Here is a 22,236-nt window from a genome sequence, read left to right as displayed (position 1 = left end):
CTGCTCCTTTAGCAGTGTCTGGATTTTACCAAGCATACTCTTGATTGGTCTTGGGGTTCTTAGAGAGAGACTAAGCTGATTTCAGTCTCTGGGGTTTCATAGAAGTAATCCCCCAGGGATATCCTAGGTTAAAGTACAACCCTGAAACCCAGGAACCATGATTCTAAAATTATTTCTTATGTGACTACGGATCATAAAATTTCTGGGATTATTTTGTAGCACTGATGTGACTATTAATGGGAACACAAGCATTGTAAAAAAAAAAATTCCAGGTTTTTAAAAAACAATTGAACAATTGTTTAGTAAGTTACTTGGCTTATTCCTGCTATTTTTGACTACCCAATATCAGTCAGTATACCAGTAGAGAATGGAGGGAAGGGGAGGTGGCAGTTAACTAGTTCAGGCCCATGAAACTGTAATACACTTAGCATTGTTTATTTCGGTCCCTTCAGTGTGTGTAGCATTATTCCTTCTGGCATAAAAATTGTCAGTGATGAGTATTATAAGGTCTTGTCACCAGAATTTTTAAGGTATGTTGTCCTTTCCTTCCATGTAAAGATAAATGATACTACTAGTTAACAAAACTCTCCAACTTCAAACAATAGTGTTTAGCTTTGTAGTATAAGACACAGGATCTTACCTTCAAGACAGCAAGTCTTTTCTCAACCCTCCGCTCTCTATTCTTTGCTTTTAGAGTATTGTCCATGTTATTGTAGAGAAAATGTATGACTTAAGAGAGGTCAGATAAAGTATTAGTGTCAGGAGAAAGAGAAAGACTAAACATGACTCACTTTTGGAAACCTGTGCCCTTGTGTTTGGATGGTGTGGTATTTGATTTGAATCACAAGTGGTTTGGGGTAGTGCCTTTTTTTGCCACCCATATGGCTCTTTACTGCATCATAAGAAATATTAAGGAATAGCCTAGAATTTTTCTTTCTGATGGCCTTGGGATTTTAGTAAGCTATAGGCAATTGATGGCACCTCCATGGTAAAGCCCAGGTTTCTTTCTTTCAAAAATATAATGCTGTTAACTGTATAAACGAATACCTAACATACAGAATATAACTGTTTTCATAAAGCAGTTGACTTTAGAAATGTCTCAATGTATCTACCTAATGAAGAATTATATCTTCTTTTTACTGAAAAGCTGCAATTACTCTTGCCTGTTTACTTCTGCATAGATGCAGCTTTGGAAAGTGGTTGACTTCTTTGTATAGTATGACATTTGTAGCTGTGCAGTCAGTAGATTTTTGTTCAGACGTGTCATAAGTGAAACAGTGAACAATGGCTATGATGCGTGTTGGAATTGAATTGCTCTTGCCAGAGTCAGGGATGAAAAGCTGCTCCACCCACTGGGTAATCATTGGGCTCTATGTGCTTTTCTTGTTTGGTGATCACAGGCTCATAAAAGGCCTTACCTAATTTCACCTAGTATCTGTAAGCAAAGGTGTGTTGTAAAGGATGTTTCTTTAATCTATAATTAACAAAAATATGAACTTTTGGCAGGAGGTAGCAGAAGCAGATTAATTGTAACTCTATGCGTGGTGCCTTCTAAGAGTTTAGAAATTGCACTACAAAGAGAAGAAACAGCATTGCACAGCTGTGAAATCACTTCTTTTAATGATTTTTTTCCTCAGTTTTTAGAAAGGGAAGCTTTTTTTCTCAGTAAGCACTTCCAAGGACTTTGAACAGTACATATAGTTCCCCAAAACATCAAATAATCTAAAAAGCATAGGTTGTTTTATATTTTTTGTTTACCTTTTTCATTAAGTGATGCTTTTCCCCTCTACTCTGTCAATCAAGACATCTGTCATCTGGCTCAGTTCCTCTGCTTATGTCACCGTCATGGCCCCAGTATATCCATGTTTATCTCAGTTTAGAACTAATGAGAGTTTAGGTGTGAAATTGTTGATGCATTAAAGCTTCAGAGAGAATACTTGTGCTGTTCTTACATTAAATTCCTTTCTTATACTATGTTGCTTTTTCTTCCTCCATACTTGTACCAGTTCTCCCTTTCATTCAGTCAGAACAATCAATTGAGAACCAACTGATAATTCTAATAACATGAAATCTTGATTACTGTGTGCCGACGGAGAGTTCTGTAGAAGCGGAGATACCATTGGCAGTGCAAGTGCACGGACTTGGTTAGTGTATAAGAAATGCAGAGAAAGTAATTGAAAATAGGTGGGAATTATAAACTACAACCTAAGCATTGAAAGGTTTTTGTGTGAGGGTTAGGGATTGGAAGTTTTCTCTCTTTGCACAGAGTTGGCTCAGTGAATAAGAAATAATATGGCAGGTGTGTTCCGGACAGTGGAGAAGTCTTACATTTGTTAAACATTGTCTTGGGCAGCTCTTAACTTCAGTTTAGATAACTCATCATCACATTTGAACTTGAAAGTTGAAGATTCCTGTGTAGAGTGGGATCCTACTGGAGGAAAAGGCCAAGAAAGTAAAATTAAAGGAAAAGAGAACAAGGGCAGGTAAGTCAGTCATTACACCTGTTCTGTGGACAGGCGCTTACGCATTGACTTGTCTCTGGCCATGACTGTTACTGAATTCTTACTGTATGGACAGGTGCTTGTATGTTGATTCTTATTTGACAATACCTCATAATTTCAATGTCTGTTCTGCACAGTAATATGTTTATGATTATATTAGTAACTCAGAGGTGAAGAATATCAACTGTCAAAACTTGAATTTGTAATTAACATTTTTCATACCGTTTTTTTAATTTCTTTCCTTATTGTGTCACATATTTTTATTTCAACAATCTGTTTTTAATGTTTATAGGTGCACCGATTGAATTAGTTACAGAGAAGTTTCTTGACCTCTGTCTAGGCTTATAGGTCATCTGTTTTACCTGAAAGAGAGCTGCACTAAATGACTTTGAGCATTTCTGTCCCAAGCCGACTGCTGAAGAGCAGCCCACTGCTCTCAAGGGCAGGCTTCAGGGGCTTTTGTTTTTGTTATGTTTTCCTAGATGAATTGGAATATGGAAACCATAAGTTTTCAATGGTAAAGTTCTGTTCAGACTGATGGTTAATGTCTGTGAGTTGAACAGTGAATGAAAGCCCAGTCAGCAAGCATTCAGTTCTGTGGTTAGATGTTAAGTTTAAGTTGTAAAGTAGTGTCTTAACAGTTGCCTGTTTTTATCTGACAGTGTCCATGTTACTTCACTGAAGAAACACGCAAGGTGATGATCTGTGTCTGTCTAGTTCTAGGACTTAGTATCTAGCTTGGCTGAATAATCTCTTTTAACCAATAAGCAGATGCCATTGCCTCAGCCTTCATGAGTTAAAACGCTGCCCTGTTGTAGACTGTCTCTACTGGTAGCTTGTGTTTGGATTTGCAGCATCGTAGTACACTGCATTCTCTGAGTTACATTGGATATGATAACATGTGCTGTGCTTTAAAAAGACTATTCCTCATTTGATTTTTACCCTGCTTTTACTTATACTTGGCATCTTTCTTGTTTCACTGTGTTCAATAACATTATTGATTGCTTTTATGTGCATTTGTTAAGAGATGGGCTTGGATTGTTCTGTAATTACGTAATTTCAAAAGTATGCAGTTAAAAACAATGAACATCATTGATGAAATGATTAAGAGTGCATAAACAGGGATCACTGCAGGTTGCTCAAGTAAGAAGATGTTTATGTGAAGATATCGTGTATCTTTACCAGATGCCCACATGCACTCTCTTCTCAAAGTCGTCTCTGCCTTTCGGCTTATTGGTGAAACTGATTGCATATGTGTTTTAAAATGCTTTTGAATATTATAGACTGCATAACATTTAATTTGGCAGCTTCGAAAATTGTAGACTGTATTTAGCATTTCACACTGTTTTATCTTTCTCCTTTTAAGGGTATTATATATGTTGGCTGTTTATGGAATATTATATGAGTATCTTTTACCTGAAACCCTTGAGATTCAAAAGTATTTTAGATTTTGAAATATTTGCCTATATAAGGTTTGCCTATATAAGCTATCATAAGGTTAGGACCCAACTCTAAACTCAAAATTTGTTTCATGTGCACCTTAATTAAATGAAAGTAATTTGCCATGTTTTAGTGTACCATTGTTTTGACTGTTACTTGCTGCAGCTTACGTATGGCATTGCCTACTCATGGCATTGTATCAGTGCTAAGAGTTTTCAGCATTGAAATAGTTCAGATTTTTGGGTTAAGACTGCTTAAGATGTATACATTTATTTATCTTTTTCATAAATACTTGTTTGTTGTGGAATATATCATAGATATTATGGGATTTATAGGGATAGTCACTGTCCTTGCTTTCAAAAAACTTAGTGTAAGTCATATAGATAAGATATATATATACTTGAAACAATGATACAAGGTGATCACTGTGTGTAGTGATGAACTAAAAGAAATATGTTCAGCTGCCAGATGTTGTGCTGGTCAGTTAGAACTCTGTGCCAAACAGCTATAACAGGCAAGGCTTGGCTGACTTGCTATGATAGTGTAGGGAAGGTCTCAAAGAAAAGGGTGCCCACCCATCCTGTGTTCTGTTTTCTTCACTTGAATGGCACCAAGGGAAGGTCAGCTGAATTAACACAGGTGATAGGTGGAAGAGTTTGTCACTGGCAGAAAGCCCCAAGCAAAAGGTTGTGTTGGTTATGGAGTAGAGTGCTAAAGAAGTGGGAACAGTGACAAAATCCGGCTCCCCCGTACATACACTTTAAAAATGTGTCTTTGCCTGGGCTTTTTCCTCCGTAAGAACAGGTCTCTAAATAAAGCTCAGTAAGCTAAGAAGACTGCTCAGTCTCTGAGTGTTGTTTTAGCTAAGGAATATGAGTCCCTCTAGACACTGCTGTGGGAACTGGTGTTCTCCACACTTGGTATGAGCAGGGATGCCCACTGTACTGTCTGACACCAAAGCTCCCTACTCAAACCTCCTGGAAACCTGCCTGGTGTGGTCTTTGTAGTTCTCTGTGTTTGGAGTGAAATGTCACAAAAGGGTTTTCGTCAGGATCTAGAGCCTATAAAATTAGCACAGTAGGTTCTGAAAGACTTTTACTCAAGAAATAGTATTTAGACTGATTGTTCTAGAAGTGGAAGAGTGTGTGGTGTTCCATCTTGCAGTGAAGAGGAACAGGAAGAATTGCAATAGACAAGTACAATCTAAAAATTAAAGAACACTGGCTGGCACATTTAGTTTTGCAGTACTCTAAGAGTGACAAGGCTAAAAAGGCAGATTGGGACCAAAGCATGAGCCTACAAGCCTGAATTGTTGATAGACAATATGAAAAATGGTTGTTTCAAAGTAGGGGAACCCATTCTGTTTATCTAACAGTAGTGAACAAGAGCTGAATTGAGTGGCGAATCATTTGAAAAGCTGGTAAAACAATTTGCTCTAGGGGTACTCAAAAGTGCTTAATCTAGTTAAGTTGCCAAAGTACCTTTAAGTTGGATAGAGCACTGTTTGGTACACAAGGTGATGGCTGTCGGCCTTGCAAGAATGTACTGCCGAGCTGGAGGCCGGGGATACTAAAGTGGAAATATTTTCTTCATTTAACCTAACTCTGAAGCTAACTGACACATCAGCAGTTATCTCTCGTTCTGTTTTTCATGCTGCCTTGTATTTCTTTACTACTGGTAAGTCATATTCATTTTAATTATGTTTCTCTAGTTCTTTAGATGAGCACTTATTATATTTTGAAGCCAGGCTCAGTAAAATGTTTTTTTCCCCTCTTTCTATTGTTACTGTCCTCTAAATGTTTAGTACTGAACCTGTAAAATAGTTTCAGAATGAGTTTCTTCCCAGCAGAGCGTTGAAGAACCCACTGGTGGAGGAATAAATGGACTTTGGGTAGTTTGGAAAGATGTCCTTGTTGATTCTGACTCCCTTGTGCCTTCACAGTTCATCAGTATATCTCAGTCTGTCTCAATTTATGTTGTGCCTGCTCAATTTACCTTAACACTTTGTTATAAAAAAAATTCTAAGCCGGGCAGTGATGGCGCACACCTTTAATCTTAGCACTCTGGAGGCAGAGGCAGGTGGATCTCTGAGTTCAAGGCTGGCCTGATCTATAGAGTGAGTTCTAGGACAAGCTCCAAAGCTACACAAAAAAAAAAACCCTGTCTCGAAAAAACCGACAAAAAAAAAAAAAAAAAAAAAAACCCTAGTCAGGCGGTGGTAACACACCTTTAATCCCAGCACTCAGGAGGCAGAGACAGACAGATCTCTGTGAGTGCAAGGTCAACATGTCTGCAGATCTAGTTCCAGGACAGCTATGGGTGTTAACAGAGAAACCCTGTCTCGAAAAATCAAATAATAATAATAACAAAATTTGAAAGACCTTATTTTTTCCACTTTTAAAACTGAAAGAGCATAGGTGGCCCTTCACCAATAATACCATATTTTAGTAAAGATACTGTGTATCTCCTGTGTGCTGAGGACACAGTATGTGATTCCTGTTCACAGTTATTTTCCTTCCCTAACGTACTTCACTTACCATAGCAACCACATATTGAAGGCACCACATATTAGGTTGTATATGCATTGTCTTTTTATTGACATCTTTAGTCCATGTCTGTTGTTAAGATAAACATTTACCTACTTACTTCTTTGGTGGCTCCTTGCCCTGCCCTCCTGTGCCACTGTTATAATTTGAGTTTTAAGGGTTCTTCATATGGGCCTGGGGAATGCAGCTCAGTTGCAGAGTGCTTCTGTAACATGTGCACACACATCCCTGATCCCTCCCCTAGCATCAGAACAGGAAGAAAACAGACACTACCCAGTTGTTACAGTTGTGTCTACATCATAGCATCCTGGCGTGCTGCTTTTAATTCTTGCTATCTTTAATTATACATTCATTATAATTTCTTTTTTTAATATTTATTTATTATGTATACAATATTCTGTCTGTGTGTATGCCTGCAGGCCAGAAGAGGGCACCAGACCCCATTACAGATGGTTGTGAACCACCATGTGGTTGCTGGGAATTTAACTCAGGACCTTTGGAAGAGCAGGCAATGCTCTTAACCTCTGAGCCATCTCTCCAGCCCCTTACTATAACTTCTTTCTCATCTTCTTTCATTGATCATTACCTGGTTACTCACAGAAAGATCTTTTTTACTCACTTTCTCCATCTCTCAGCTGAGAAGCAATCGCAGTCATGACTGGTCAGCATGCTAGCCTCTCCCAGAGGACTGGGGATCAGAGGGCAGCTAGATGTAGTGAAAGGCTGATGTCCTAAAGCACAGTCCAGGCCCTCTCTAGTTTCCAAATGTATTTTCTACAAATACATTTATTAGTTAAAACTGTTCATTGTATGTAAATATCAGTTTATGAAACTAAATTAACTTGCCAAGAGGAAGTTATATATATGCAATAATATTTTGGTGACTGCGTTAGGTGGTCTTTGGTAAGCTATCCTGATTGCCCAGTCATATAGTCTCCTGGAGAAGCTTGTTTCAAATACCAGCTTCAAGTGAATGTTAGCAGATACTTGTGAATCACACAGAAGTCTTGTCTTGCATAGATATTTCAGAGATTTAAAACTTTTGTTATAATTTATCAGCCATGTTAGGCCAGTTTTATTTTTATTTTTAACCCTGTTCCTTTTCAAGCTTTCCTAATGTTGCACCTAATGCAGGGCTTTCTACACTTCTAAAGAAACAGAATGGCTTATTTAGATGAAATATGTGTGGTGATATTTTGTTTGTGCTTCAACAAATAAACCTTACCCAAAGATCAGAGAGCAGAGCCAGGCAGTGGTGGCACACATGTTTAGTCCCACTCTTGGGAGGCAGAGGTAGATGGATCTCTGTGAGTTCAAGGCCACTCTGGCTACACTATATTGATCCAGTCTCAAGGGAAACAGAGAGTACTGTAATTCCAGTACTTGGGAGTCACACACCATCGAGTCCTCCAGCTCCTGTCTCCTCCAGCCTTATATTCCTCTCTTTACCTTCTTAGTGCCGGGATAAAAGCATGTGACTCCCACTCAGCTCCTTTTTACTCTTCCTGCTCCACTTCTGCCCCAGGAACTTCACAGAAATGTTCATTTTCCAGTCCTCATTCATCCCTGTTCATGTTGTCTGAATAAACATAATGTATAATTTACAAAAACTTACTTTTTAAAGGAATCACTGTTAATAGTCTCTCATATATACTTCTGGTTTTTATTTACAGCACATTTATGCTTATGAATATTTTTTCAATTTTCACTTTTAATGTATTTTTAAAATTGTACAAGAATACAGGACTTTTGATCTTTATTAGGAAGAATTAAACTAAACCATACAGATTTTATTCTATGTAATCATGCTACTTAATATCATTCACTACAAAGTGGACACTTGAAGCAGTTCAGTTTAGTTTAATTATTCAAAACCATCTAATAAGCCTTTTCTTGACAGTAAGATAACATTTAAACAATAAAAACTGAGGTTATTGGATCATATGAAATGACTTTAAATATCTTTATTCTTGTGCATATGAGGGATTTGTACTTTAATTTTATTTGGTAATTTATTTTCTACTAAATTTTTTTCTTTGGAAGAAAAATTCTAATGCAGCTGTATTGGAAAACTTCTAAGTTGTAATGCTAGTATTTTCATTTTCCCTAAATAATCTCAGAATAATCTCTCAAAATCTCCCCTCCTTCATGCATGAGTGTGTGCGTGTGTTCTTGACTGTAGGTAGATAGGTAGGCAGTATTCTTCCAGTGCCAGTCACCTTGTATTTTGAGACTGGATCTCTTATTTTCCTGGGACTTACCAAGCAGGTTGGCTAGCCAGAGAGCCGCACTCACCCACCTGTCACTTGTCCAGTTCCGGGGTTGCAAGTGCAGATCACCATTCCTGACTTACATGCATTCTAAGGACTGAGATCCAGTCCCTATACTTACACGCTAAGCTTAAGCTTGCACTTGACCATTTGAGCTTCTCTAGAGCCTAATTTTAGGATACTAACCAAAAAGAAATTGCTTTTCAAATGCAAACTCAGTATAATTAAAGCATACTTTAAACACATCTTGAAGGACGAGCTACAAGGAAAGGCTGCAAAAAGTGCACTGTCGAACCTGGGGCGCTACCTTGATAGAGATTTAGTCTATTTGGAGTTTTTGAGAGTTGTTGAGGAGTATAATAATGTCCAGTTTGCTGTCATGTTATTTGCTATGAAAGGAGATCATATTGATCTTATTCATTGTAGTAGTGGGCATGCTTTGAGCTTTGATATTTCCAGTACATAGATTCAGGTAACTTTCTTTTTTAAGAAGAGAAGATCAAGAACAAAATTACTGCTAATAAAATGACTACTTAGTTGTGGTTATATAAGGAACCTGCTTTTTTATTTATAAACTATAACATACCAAGATCTTTCTTAATTTTTTTTCCATCAGCAAGTCTTGTCTCATTTTGGCATTGTTTCTTATTTCAGCTGTGTGCTCTTTGCATAAGCCTTGCTCAGTCTGCATGACATTAGCATTTTCAGCCTGCTTTGTGTTGATGACTTCTTATATTTGTGTTCATAATTGATAGCTCTTAACTTATATAAAATAAAATGCTGCAACACAATGAGAAGTATTTTCAGAATCTTTTGCTGCGATTTGTAATCCTAATTTATGAACCATTCTCAACATAAAATATTTTTATTTTTGCTTCTGATTTTTTTTTAGAAGTGGTACACCATCCCCAAAACGGACGTCTGTAGGCTCCAGGCCACCAGCAGTAAGAGGCAGCAGAGACCGTTTTACTGGGGAGTCATACACAGTGCTAGGTAGGATAAAGCATAGTGTTCTCAGATTTAAGATCACATAGTAAGTACACTGTAAGCTTCCTACTTAGCATCTAGAAAGCCTGCCTGTATGTGAACAAGTCTGTAGAAGCTTCTGTATTGAAACCTGAATACTTTGAGAGTTACAAGTACTTACAATCTTTAGTTTGACCTACTGATACTTTTAAATCTCTATTTCAGCTCATAGAGTATGCCTCATGAATATATAATCCATGAAGGGATTTTTAACAAAGAAAGGCTTTAAAGTATTTTATATTCATATAAACATAAGCAATACATGTAAATTTCTAGCATATACTCCGCATTTAGCATCTGTTGTTGGCATGGTTATTTTCACGGAAAGAGTAGTTAATTTTAGTGGGTATGATGGCATAAGCCTGTAGTCTAGTACTTTGGGGGCTGAGGTGGAAGGATCTTGAACTGTGGCTATTCTGACAACACTGAGATTCGCTCTAGAAAAGAAACTATGTTGTTGTAGAGCATGTGGTGAGTAAGAATCTGTGACTCTCAAGGACAACTCAGTCAAAACCTTTCCTCACGGTTTGCAGGAGATACCGCTATTGAAAGTGGACAGCATTATTGGGAAGTCAAAGCCCAGAAGGATTGCAAATCCTACAGTGTGGGCGTAGCATACAAAACTTTGGGAAAATTTGACCAGTTAGGAAAGACAAACACCAGTTGGTGCATCCATGTCAACAGCTGGTTACAGAACACGTTTGCTGCCAAACATAACAATAAGGTCAAAGCTTTGGATGTTCCTGTTCCTGAGAAAATAGGTGTGTTTTGTGACTTTGATGGAGGTAAGTGTACTTATTTTTCTAAAAAGTCATTTCCCCATACTTGCTTGTATTTGAATACACGTTATGTATACAAAGTAATGTTGCAAAGTGCTTTTACTTCTGTGAAAGTATATAGGAATATTGCTTTTTTTCTGTTCCTATTTAGTGGCAGTTGATTTCTTTAAGAACAGCTTACAGAGAAAATGAGAAACTAGACAAAACCACTGCATTTAAAATAGATGAAAAAAAAGACAAATGATATCAGCCTGGTTAGGATAGAGACCCAAGAGGAGAGCCATCAAAGGGGACCTCCAAAAGAGAGAGCCAGTGTGAAACTGAGCAAGTCAGTCAGGGTAAGATGCTGCAGAAAGATGGACTGGGAGTGGAGTGGAGTGTGCCTGGGGCTCAGTAGTTAGCAGACAGACTGACGGACTACGGGTGGAGTGGAGTGTGCCTGGGGCTCAGTAGTTAGCAGACAGATGGGGTAAAGCTTACAAGCTGATAGAATTTGGCACAATCAATGTATGAAGGAAGAGATCTTAGCATTTAGTGAGCTAATAGCAGCTAATGTGGAATAAGTAGAGAATGTTATTGGTGGATGCCAAAGGATGTTGTTCTGGTCTATGAATTTTAAATTGCTACAGCTAGGCCTGAATACATTTTTACTAATCAGAATCGGAACCATTAAGGATCAACAAACTTTTGCTAATAAGAAATATATATCCAGGTAGTATAAAACACACACACACACACACACACACACACACGAGGAATCTGACTAATTTCTGCATCCTGCTAATTGTAGAATTATTTTTCTTTTCTTTTTTTTTTTCTTTTTTGTTTTTTTGAGACAGGGTCTCTCTGTAGCTTTGGAGCCTCTCCTGGAACTAGCTCTTGTAGACCAGGCTGGCCTCGAACTCACAGAGAGCCGCCTGCCTCTGCCTCCTGAGTGCTGGGATTAAAGGTGTGCACCACCAACGCCTGGCTGTGGAGTTATTTCTATGACAGAAAGTTTTCTAGGTTCTTGAACAAGCAGTAGTGAGTTGCTTGGTGAATGTGGTGCTTTGCTCTGTATTTGATGCAGTGGTTGTTTGAGGTCAGGTCAGGCCCTTTGTGGAGAATCGGGTCTTCCTGTTAGCCAGTGCCAGCCCAAAGCAGTGCAATTGTTGATGCATTTCGTGGATTTGCTAAGCAAACTTCTCAGGTGGGGTGGTTTTTGACAGATTCATCAGAATCGAAACTTCTTGGTTCGACGACTAAGCTAACCATTACCAATTGTCATGTGCACTCCACTTTTCCTTACACGTCACAGTCACGTTGAGGAATGGCTGTGTAGAATAAGAGAGGACAGCAGTTGAAAACAACTTCATTTTCATCTTAGGTCAGTTCAAGAGGCATCCACTTATCAAGTCTTTCCACCTTCTCAGTTGCTTCAAAAGCAAACCACTACTGAACAGTCCCTGTTGAGTTGCTCAGCAACTTCTTGTGTAATTAGTTGTTAAGAAGGTCACTGTCATTTTGTGAAGGCTGTCCACAGTGTTCCTCGTCTTCAAGACCCTTTCTTTACCCCACCACTGTAGGGCATGTCCACTAGCGGATCCTGCCAGCACTATAGCGCGTGTCCACTAGCGGATCCTGCCGGCGCTGTAGCGCGTGTCCACTAGCGGATCCTGCCGGCGCTGTAGCGCGTGTCCACTAGCAGATCCTGCCGGCGCTATAATGTACGTTCACTAGTGGTGCCTCGACCAGACTCCATGCTGATGCTGTGGGTTGTGTCTTTTGCTTTACAACCAGTTTTGAACATATATAAGAAAACTTGAGTTTGCTTTTTGTCTGGCATTTCCATAGTATAAAATAAATGTAAAACAAACAGCAAATAATGTTAGTAACAAGAAACAAAAAGCAAGCAATGTACATTAAAGCGGTACATAGCATAACCATAACTACTTAAGAATTATATGGTGTTCTTACATATCCAGTGATGGCAAATTTCAACAGTGCAAAGCCACACTTACTTCTGCACCAGCTTAATAGATTATGGAGATACTACTAAGGTCTTGAGTGCCAGGAGAAAACCAGAGCTAGATTTTCTTTTCATGTTTTCAGATTTTTATAAGAATTGTTAAGTATGGTTCATACAGTTTGTAACAAAAATTAATGCTAAAATACAGTTTTTGACATGGTCACATGTTGATCCTAGATGTTATAACTTTGGATAATGCATTAGACTTTCTATCCTTTTAGGTCAGCTGTCTTTCTATGATGCACACTCAAAGCAGTTGCTATATTCCTTCAAGACAAAATTTACTCAGCCAGTACTGCCTGGTTTCATGGTTAGTATCTTATTTATTTTTTATCTGGCTCAGCAGTTTTGAGAATAATATGTGCTGTATTATTTGAGGAAGCAGAGTACCTTACTCCCTTTGTATTCGTCTCCTTTTCCCCACCCACCCTTTCTAAATTTCTGTGTGTTTTCAGTGTGTCTTATTAAAGTCAGTCCTAACATACAGAGGTACAGAATGGCAAGCAAGACTGCACTCACCTTTGTGACTAGCACCCGAGCGAGCAGTGCAGCCTTACAGTGTCCTGTGCCCACCTCCACCCCCAAGAGGCTCTTCTGGAAGAGTTAGCCACCATCTTGGACGTTAATGCTCCAGATTCGTTTAGCCTCCTTTTCAGTTTTATGGAGTGGCATACTGTCTTTATGCTCTTGTTTCTTCTTCAAGTTTTGTATTTTTAAGTTTTACATTTAAGTCTGTGATTGATCTCTTTTGAGTAGACATTTGTAAACAGTCTAGCTCATGCCTTTTTTTCTTCTTTGCACTTGATACCCACTTCCTCTAGTACTGCTTGCTTTTTTCTTTTTCTTTTTTCTTTTCTTTTTTTTTTTTTGAGACGGGGTTTCTTTGTAACTTTGGATCCTGTCCTGGAACTAGCTCTTATAGACCAGGCTGGAACTCACAGAGATCCACCTGTCTCTGTGTCCCAAGTGCTGGGTTTAAAGGCATGCATCACCACCACCTGGTTGCTTACTTTAAAAAACTGACCTTTAAATTTTCTGCTAGTATTTTTATCAAAATTAAAAAATAAACATATTTTATGTATATGAGGGTTTGCCTGCGTGTATATTTTGGTTGTATTGTGTTGTTTTCTCTCACCTTGGCACAAGCCAGGGTTTTCTGGGAAGAGGAAACCTCAGTTATGAGATTGGACTGTAGGCAAGTCTGTCAAATATCTTCTTGACTGATGTGGGAGGGAGGGCCCAACCCATGGCTGGTGTTTCCATGCCTGGGCTCGTATAAGAAAGCAAGCTCAACAAGTTGTGAGAAATAAGTCAGTAAGCAAGCGTTCCTCCATGGCTCCTGCTTCCTCTGACGAGGAACTGTAATACAGAGTGTAAGAAAAACTCCTTCCTTCTGCTTTTCCTCATGGTATTTTATCACAGAATAGAAGCCCTAAGCAAGCAGTGAATGTATGTCCACCTCATCCATCCCTGGTGCCACAGAGGACAGAGGAGTGTACCGGGGGTTATGGTGGTCGGACACTTAAATCCCACACTGGCTCAGAAATAAGAAATAGATAGGCATTTATTAAGGGGTAAAGTCACAAATCAGAATTATCCGCTTGACCGGTTGAATCACGTGACCCAAAGGAGCAGCTGACTGTGCACGGAGGAAGGGGAACAAAAGAGAAGGGGCGCATGCATGCTCTGATTCCAATTTTAAAATGGGGTACTGAACTGAAAGGAGAATTCTCATCAGACGAAGTTCAAATGGCCAAAAGACACTTAAGGTCATGTTTAACCTCCTTAGGGAAATGCAAATCAAAACAACTTTGAGATACCATCTTACACCTGTCAGAATGGCTAAAATCGAAAACATCAGTGATAGCCTATGCTGGGGAGCATATGAAGTAAGGGGAACACTCATTCATTGCTGGTGGGAATGCAAACTTGTGCAACCACTTTGGAAATCAGTGTGGTGGTTTCTCAGGAAATTGGGAATCAATCTACCTCAGGATCCAGCAATACCACTCTTGGGCATATACCCAAAGATAATCAACTACAAAAGCATTTGTTCAACTATGTTAATAGCAGCATTATTTGTAATAGCCAGAACCTAGAAACAACCTAGATGCCCCTCAATGGACGAATGGATAAAGAAAGTGTGAAATATATACACATTAGAGTACTGCTCAGCCGTAAAAAATAATGAGATTTTGAATTTTGCATGCAAATGGATGGAAATAGAAAACACTATCCTGAGTGAGATAACCCAGACCCAAAAAGATGAATATGGAATGTACTCACTCATTAGTGGACTTTAGCCCTAAATAAAGGACATTAACCCTGTAAATAGTAAGAGAGGCCGCACCCTAGTAGGCGGGCTAATACAAGCTGTAATACTTCCTACACCAGAGGAGGGCACCAGACCCCCTGGAACTGGAGTTACAGATGGTTGTGAGCCACCATGTGGGTGCTGGGAACTTAACGCACTCCTCTGAAAGCAACCAGGACTCTTGACTGCTGAGCAATCTGGCCAGCCCTCTTCTGCTAGGTATTTTAAGGAAATATTTTTCCCGATTCATTTAAACAGTTAATTTATTATATCTGTATCTGAGGAATATTTTCACATTTGGGGAATTTGTTATTGCCAAGCCTGCTGATTTTAAAAATGTTAAATGTTAGCCATGTAGTTCATCGTTTCAATTGTAGAGTCTTTGGTGCAACACTAGTTAACAGTTTTATATTTGAAAGTAGGAATTCTTAAATAATTCTACAGTTATCCTTGCTTTAAACACATGTTTGCTATATACATGGTAGCTGATAATCTAAATTGTCCATATTTTTTTATATTTTAAGTCTCTTGACTATTCCAATCCATTTTCTAACTTTATTGACGAATACGACTGTGTTTCACAAGCAAAGTGACTTTATCGTTCATAAACTCATTTGTGTTTTTTAACTTTATATTAGTGTGTGTGTGTATGAGAGAGAGAGAGAGAGAGAGAGAGAGAGAGAGAGAGAGAGACAGAGAGAGACAGAGAGACAGAGAGAGAGAGAGAGAGAGAGAGAGAGAGAGAGAGGGAGATTATGGGCCACAGTGTGCATGTGGAAGTCGTCTCTCAGAAGCTGATTCCTCTAATTTGACTACAGGTTCCAGGGATGACACTAAGGTCGTTTGGCTTGCATAGACACTGTCTTTTTTTTGCCTGCCGAGCCGTCTCACTGGCCCATATGTCCTATATCTAAAGTCATGCCTCTGTTAAAATAATAAGTAAGATAAGGAAGTTTCTTTGGGGTACATATCCCCTGTTTGTAATGATTAGGGAAGTACCAGCAGTCAACATTGTCTGCTGACATTAATCTGGTTTAGCCTCTGGAGTTTGTGCCGCCTGAATTCCCGTTCTTGGATGCAGTTTCGGTGGCTTCTGCAGTCAAAGTCTTCCTTTGGCCACTGTGAGTGAGCCTTTCCCTTCCTCCTCAGCTCAAACGTTAAACTTATCAGTTTGGGATTTGCTGATGTTCATATGTGTGGCATTTGCCTTTCAAATGGAAGGTTAAGGATTCCTGGAGTTCAGTTTGACCTGAGTCTAACCGAGGTTTTGTCTTGTCCTAGGTCTGGTGTGGTGGACTTTCTTTGAGCACTGGAATGCAGGTTCCAAGCGCTGTAAGAACACTTCAGAAAAGTGAAAATGGGATGACCGGGTCAGCGAGCAGCCTCAACAATGTCACTCAGTAACGGCTCCTCAGACTGTGCTTACCACCCTTCTTTGGGTGGCCTTTCCACGAAGTTCCTAACGCAGACATTTCGGAGTGGTGGGAAAGAGGCCTGCTATGCTCTGCTTTAAAACCTGGACTCGGCTAGACTAAGCACCAAATAGGAAGCAGCCACAGGAGAGTACGTAGTGTCCCAGAAGTCAGCACCTGCGGACTGTCGTTTGCGTAGTAAATAGGAAGGAGTGGTGTTGAAGGTTTTATGTAGAAACCCATTTTTCCGTTTCTTGAGATACTTTGGCTTGTCTAATAGTAATAGTTATATATGGTGACCCAGGGCCTGGGCTGCAAAGCTCTTAAAGCTTCCTGTGTTCTTGTTTCTCCTCATCAGCTCTCATTAATTCCTTAAACTGACGCTTTCAAAACACAGGGTCCTCAAGACTTCCTAGAAATTCAAATCATTGCCTTGGATGGCAGAGAAATTTTCTTGCAGTGGCTCATTTCACCTTTTATAAATGAGTTGAGCTTTTGACAGGTAACTTATTTATTGACCAGATTCATATAATTTTTTTCGCTAAAATATTGTGATAATTATTCTTATAACCCAAAATATCAAGCAGATAGGAAGAATTTAGACAGTGCAAAGGGAGTATTCTTCACACCTTCTGCTCCTCCCTGTGCTCCTGGGGACCATTTGAAAAGCCGTGCTTTCTGATTTTGTTCTCTTCTTTAATCCCATTTTTTAAAGCTACCTTTGAAAAAATTTCCTCTTAAACTAGCACTGATGATAATGTAATTATTGCTTATTTTTACCCTTGCTAATGAGAATGGAAGTTTGTTGATTAAGTTCTATAAAGGGTAAAAAGCTGTACATTACTAATTTTTTGTCTGTGAAAGATTATAAAGAAATATTTCTAAAGTATTCCTTTCTGGAATAGTTTATAAGTTATTTTTACAAAGATATGGAATAGTTTAACTAACTGTTTTGAAAAAACTACATGTGTCTGACAGTATAAACGTTTTCAAATAATTATTTGAAGATTTTGGTGGTTTTTTTTTTGTCTTTTTGTTTCACACATTCACTGTTTAAGAGTTTATGATTCTTCCACAAATGAACACGCATGTCTTCCCCAAGCCCACATCTTCCCCGAGGGGACGTGTGAATCAGTAAGCGCAGCTGTGGTTACCTATTGCAGAGTTGCTTAAACTCGAGTTTCTCAAGCCAAAGTTGAAGCTGAAATTTTAAAACTGCTTTTAAACAGCCCTTTAAAGAAGTGAAAATTCGACTTTTAATTTTTGAGACTTTAAATCTCTTTTTGTTTTAAGTGTCTTGGGCTTTGGCAAACTTTCCTGGAGAAGTGTCTGTTGTTGCTTTCTGTGTGTTGTTTGTATGGCAGTCATAAGTATTTGCTCTTAAAATTTGCTGCTTACTGGCATGATTGTTTTTGTTCTGTTGATGAAACAAATTTGACGTAGGATACTTTTTTCTCGTGTAACAGATATCTGCACTGTCATCTGACAACACATTGGCAGCTTTCCAGACTGAAACAATTTACAGAGTGAAATATGCCAATATTTGTTTGGTTTCCCAAAGCAGTATTTTATTTTCATTTCTCATAGCTTGAAAGACATTGTTGAGAGTTCTACTACCTATAGGAATATCATTTCATGACCTTAGGGAAAAGGAGTTGCTCCTTTTTGTAAAGTCATACCTGAAAGCAGTAATTGACTGGAACTGCTTTGTGTGACTAAGTATATTTTGTCAAAAATGACAGTAAGGGCCAGCTGTTCTTCCGTAGAACTTTTCTTTATGATATTATGTCTTCCATAGTTGTCTTCTCATTTATACAGTGCCTTTTTCCTCTTCGCACTCTCATTGTCTACTGAATTTAGGCCAGGCAGCTTGCACTTAGTGGTGAGGGCCTTCTGTTGAGGGCTGGAGGAGTGCGTGTGGTTTTTGGCCCATCATTTGAGACCTTTATATAAAATTTCCACACATTCATTGGAATATGCGTGATCTTTACTAAGAGGTTTTGTTTCTCAGTGTATTTGTAGTACAACGTATAAAGTCAGTGAATAAGAGTCCAAGATCTTATCACGTGATATTTGGTACTAATTATTCCTTCATTACTTTGAAGTAACAGCTTTTTCTTCTCTCTGATTCTTACTGTCTGTTATTTTATAAAAAAAAAATAAACACATCTGTAGTACTTTAGTTTAAAAACCCTAAGTTTATTAAGTTAAAAGGAAGTTTGTCACCCTTGTTTTTAAATTGAAAATAATTGAATATAGTGCCTACTTAAATCATTTCAAAATAAGGTAACTGATCATAGTCTTTGACATCCTCATTAGCATTAGAGGTAAAAACTGAGCTTCTTTGCGCAGCTTAGCTGCTGTGGTACATCCACCAGAGGTACCTCTCACAACTCACTGTGTGCTCCCGGCGCTCTTCCCTGCTTCTGTGTCTGCGTGCCCCGCTCAAGCACCGCTGCTTTCCATGAAGGAAGTGCAGGAGACGTGGACTGGAATGCACAGACACAGGTGTGAAAGTGTCTCATAAACATGTAGTGAGTATTGTATTTCTCTTTTAGCAGTTGAGTTCCAACCCAGTGTGATTCAGCTGGAAGTAGACAGGAAGGAGCTGCCTTGAGCACTTTAGAAAAAGAATTCTGCTATGATTCACTGACCCAGCTGACTGTCACATCATTTAAAGTTTGGTAAATATGTAATACACCAATCACTTCATGACTAATACATATAGAAATGTAATATATAGTGATTCTTGGAATGTTCCAGGTAGAGGTTTTAAAGAAGTATTAAGGGTTTGTCTGTGGGTTTGATAGCACCTCTGCCATAGGACAGTGAACTGTTGGACAGCAGGTGTGCCCTTCTCCGTCTGCTCTGAAAGCAGTCTGTTCTGAAGATTCCGACTGACTTGCAGTCAGGGTCTCATTTGTGGAATAAAACCATCAACAATATTATGTATAACCTGAACTTCCACGATCCTTGGTATAAATAATAAAAGAAAATGTTTATAATGAAATATTTTAATTAGGTCAGGATATTCTATTTCCTGACTTACTTAGAATGATTGATTTTTCTCTATATATCTTTTCCAAAAAATTATAACTATTTCTGTATTTGCAGTTGTTTCTTTCAAAAACAATTTTAAAAATTGGAAAGGGATATATTTGGGAAGTGATTACTCCAAAGAATATTAATCTTAAAAGGAGACAGTATATACGTCTTACCATGAACTATATTCCTCTAGGCCACGGTGCCTCTTTAGCACAGCAGGCAGCACGCCGGTCTCACGCCACTCTAGACAAAAATGTGAGTGTTTCAGTCACGGCATATAAGCCGTATAACAGTACTTGAGTTTCTATGATATGGCATTAGTTTTATTACTTTCTATCCAGGTTTCCAAAACCAGTAGAGTTTAATTCACCATAGCACCTCGCTCTGCTGGTTTTTGATGTTATAGTCTTCATCTAAAAATAATGTTTTGTTAATATGTCATTACACTTCTTAAAGAAATACATTCATTGGGCTGGGAAGTGGATCACAGGAAAAGAGCTTGCTGCCAGGAAGATGACTGAGTTTGTTCCCTGGGGCACACAAGTTTGGGGAGAAGCAACTCCTGGAAGTTGTCCTCTAAACTACACACACACACACAATGCACATACATGATATAACTTAAAATTTTAAAGTACATTGTTTTAGCTTGTAAAAAAAAAACCTATCAAACTAATGACAAATCATAATACTACACTTTTATATTGTAACCAAAAGTCTGGAAAAGTTTCTTTCCTGGTTTTGTTTTTACACTATATGCAGTCCTTAAGAGGTAAGCATGGATTTACTTAGTATCCAGGTCACCATGAAGTTGTCATTTTCAACCAGATGTACCTTTTGTAGCTCAGCACTCAGAACTACAGTCGGTAATAAAACTTTTCTTACCGAAGATCATCACACCAACATTACATTGCAATTGGTATTTTTAGTTTTTTATCTGTATCTGAACAGTGTTCACACTTGTGAGTCTGATGTCAGTATTTGTTACCTAAGAGGTATGATTAACTTGAATACCATAGGAACTTTCCTCCAGTTGGAAGTTAAGCAGATTGCTCTTTGCTGTTGTTTGAATTGAAATGTTATACATGCCATATGAATGTTAAGAATATCGGCTTAGTAATCAATACCAGAAATTACCATAGAACTTTTATCTTGACTATCCAACCATATTAAAAGAGTACTTTTTTCTGGGTTAATATAATATACAGACTTTGATACATCATCAGTTAAGTTATATTTGTTTAAAACTATATATTTTCTTAATAATACTCAGTCAACTTAAGTTGGTGCTTAAGAAAAACTATAGAGGATTCACAGTATGTAGGGCAGTGGTTAGTGAATGTATTTGCTTTGCTTGGAAGTTTGAACCAATTTTAAAATAAATCAAGTTGGAAGAGATTGGTAAAAGACATTTTAATATTGGAACATTTTGGAGAGCACAGAACTATGAGAAAAATGTCTTTTGAACATTCTCAGTATCTCTAAGGTACCAAAGGACTGAGTCTAATTGATCTTTTGACGGAGACTCTGTAAAATCAAATGCATGATTGATTCTATTAAGATATAATAGCTAACGCTGGGAAATTGCGTCAGGAAAAGCTGCTAGGCTTTAAGATTCGTGACATTAAGTATTTAAAATTAATCACTATAACTCTCCCATACAGTAATCTATGATCTTTTGTAAGTCACTCACCACTTTGGGTCTCTATTGCCTTACTTAAAATATTGTGCATTGTTTAGCCTACCTCACAGGGCTGTTGTGAGGCGTGTAATGATGTGGAGTCCTCTGTAGAGGGGGTGGTTTTCATTAATAATGGCTGTAAGTGTTTGGATACTTGTAAATACTGTTTACTTTGAAAAAGCGTGTTCTTAAGTTGGTGTTACCAATGATTTTTAAATGATTTTTTAAAAAGTAAGACCTCCTATTAAAATGTTCTTTACTATTAATTTGCTTTGTGCATGACTGAGTCTGTGTACATTTTCTCAACAACTATGTAACTTCTAGAGTTGTAAAAGTTCCTTCATAGCATTCATGTGTAGAGTGGAAACCTAAATAAGCAAATGACTTCAGCTGCTTTTCCATCAGGAATTTGCACTTTCAATTAGGATGGCCTGGTACCTCATGCAGAGTGAAGTTGGCTGAAATAACATTTAGGATGGCCTGGTACTCCGTGCAGAGTGAAGCTGCATGAAATAACTCTTCTCCAACAACCAGATGGTTCAATTATTTGCTACACTTGACAAATTATTGAAAAAACATTTCAAAACCTGTTCATTAACCTATATCAGTTATTCTCAGACATATCTGTGTGCTCTACATTGGACGTATTAAATGGTTTACAAGTTATCCTGCTCTACAGGATGTTGGTATGTCTGTTATCTGGACATGACTTGGCTATGCAGTTGTGATAAGAAAAATTCGCAGTTCCTCAGGTTTAACCTTTAAGTTGTGGATGAAAACCATTAATCAACTACACATGATATACTCAGTGCTTCAAGAGTGTTTGAAATGAGCACACTGCCTCATTTTCCTTGGAAACAAGACAAAGCCTTTTAAATGTTGTTTTTAAACTTTAGAATGAGTGTGAAGTCCAGTAACTTGTGTGTTGAAATGATTGTATGTTCTGTATAAAATGTTCTACTTCAGGTTTTTACAAAAGCACCTGTATTGTCCCTCTAAAAATTAAACTTTTTCTTTGCTTTCTTTTGTGTGAGTGTTTGATTTTTTATCAACTTTTATTTAAATATCTATAGTTGTTTTGTTGAGAATGAGAATATTTTAAAAGCTATAGTGCTATTGCCTTAAAATGTTAGAAAATTCCATTTAATAGAGTTTTGTAATGATGGAAGCCTTGTATTTGCTCAGTAGCCCCTAGTCACAGGCAGCTACTGAGAATA

At 38.1% G+C, this 22,236-nt stretch overlaps 1 protein-coding gene across 4 annotated transcripts in view; it reads left to right on the top strand.

Moving 5' to 3' along the window:
- The window catches only part of Fsd1l (fibronectin type III and SPRY domain containing 1 like), a 60,829-nt gene extending 38,823 nt beyond the window's left edge, over positions 1 to 22,006 (top strand). For 2 of the 4 annotated variants that reach the window (XM_057790649.1, XM_057790651.1), the window contains 5 exons: positions 2,354 to 2,483; positions 9,650 to 9,750; positions 10,317 to 10,568; positions 12,792 to 12,880; positions 16,166 to 22,006. In XM_057790649.1, the coding sequence (XP_057646632.1) occupies positions 2,354 to 2,483; positions 9,650 to 9,750; positions 10,317 to 10,568; positions 12,792 to 12,880; positions 16,166 to 16,288 (695 nt within the window). In that variant the 3' untranslated portion in view covers positions 16,289 to 22,006. Of the gene's footprint in view, positions 1 to 2,353; positions 2,484 to 3,163; positions 3,197 to 9,649; positions 9,751 to 10,316; positions 10,569 to 12,791; positions 12,881 to 16,165 lie in introns of all 4 variants that reach the window. The other 2 variants (XM_057790652.1, XM_057790650.1) reach the window with 2 other exon arrangements.
- The last annotated feature ends 230 nt before the right edge of the window (positions 22,007 to 22,236 follow it).

Source organism: Chionomys nivalis, chromosome 16 (assembly GCF_950005125.1).
Source record: "Chionomys nivalis chromosome 16, mChiNiv1.1, whole genome shotgun sequence".
Taxonomy (NCBI): Eukaryota; Metazoa; Chordata; class Mammalia; order Rodentia; family Cricetidae; genus Chionomys; species Chionomys nivalis.
Note: the sequence above shows the minus strand (reverse complement) of the source record. Positions and strands in the feature narration are given on the sequence as shown.